This window comes from Buceros rhinoceros, unplaced genomic scaffold, assembly GCF_000710305.1.
Source record: "Buceros rhinoceros silvestris isolate BGI_N320 unplaced genomic scaffold, ASM71030v1 scaffold33284, whole genome shotgun sequence".
Taxonomy (NCBI): domain Eukaryota; kingdom Metazoa; phylum Chordata; class Aves; order Bucerotiformes; family Bucerotidae; genus Buceros; species Buceros rhinoceros.
The window spans coordinates 5,041-5,468 of NW_010407062.1; the positions used below are offsets into that span (position 1 = coordinate 5,041).

General features: G+C 67.1%; 1 protein-coding gene across 1 annotated transcript in view; it reads left to right on the top strand.

Annotated features, from left to right (window-relative positions):
• LOC104491875 (ammonium transporter Rh type B-like) overlaps positions 1-428 on the top strand; it is a 1,670-nt gene that overhangs the window by 1,026 nt on the left and 216 nt on the right. Inside the window, exons 2-3 of the mRNA XM_010134355.1 lie at positions 4-169; positions 209-363. Coding sequence (XP_010132657.1) covers positions 4-169; positions 209-363 — 321 coding nt within the window. The remainder of the gene's footprint in view (positions 1-3; positions 170-208; positions 364-428) is intronic.

Sequence of the window (428 nt, forward strand, 5' to 3'; positions counted from 1 at the left end):
CAGCCTCTCAGCCATGGCGTGCGTCCTTGGCTTCAGGTTCCTCACCCCGCTTCTGGCGAGGAAGCTCACGCTCCAGGACCAGTGCGGCATCCACAACCTCCACGGTTTGCCCGGCATCCTCGGTGCCGCAAAAAAAATCGGTGCCGCAGCCAGCGCCGTGGCTGTCCTGGTGGCATCAGAGGACACATCTGGGTCCCGCTTCTCCCAGATGTCCCCTGCCGGGGGCAATGCCAGCGAGGCAGCAGGGGGACAGTGGGTAAACCATGGGGCAGGCAGGCAGGCGCTGTGCCAGGCAGCGGGGCTGGCGGTGGCCCTTGGTGGCTCACTGCTCTCCGGACTGCTCACCGGGGCCGTGCTCAGGCTGCCCTGCCTGGCCCGGCCACCTGAGCGGCTCTGCTTCGACGAGCCGCTGTGTTTTAAGCTCCAGG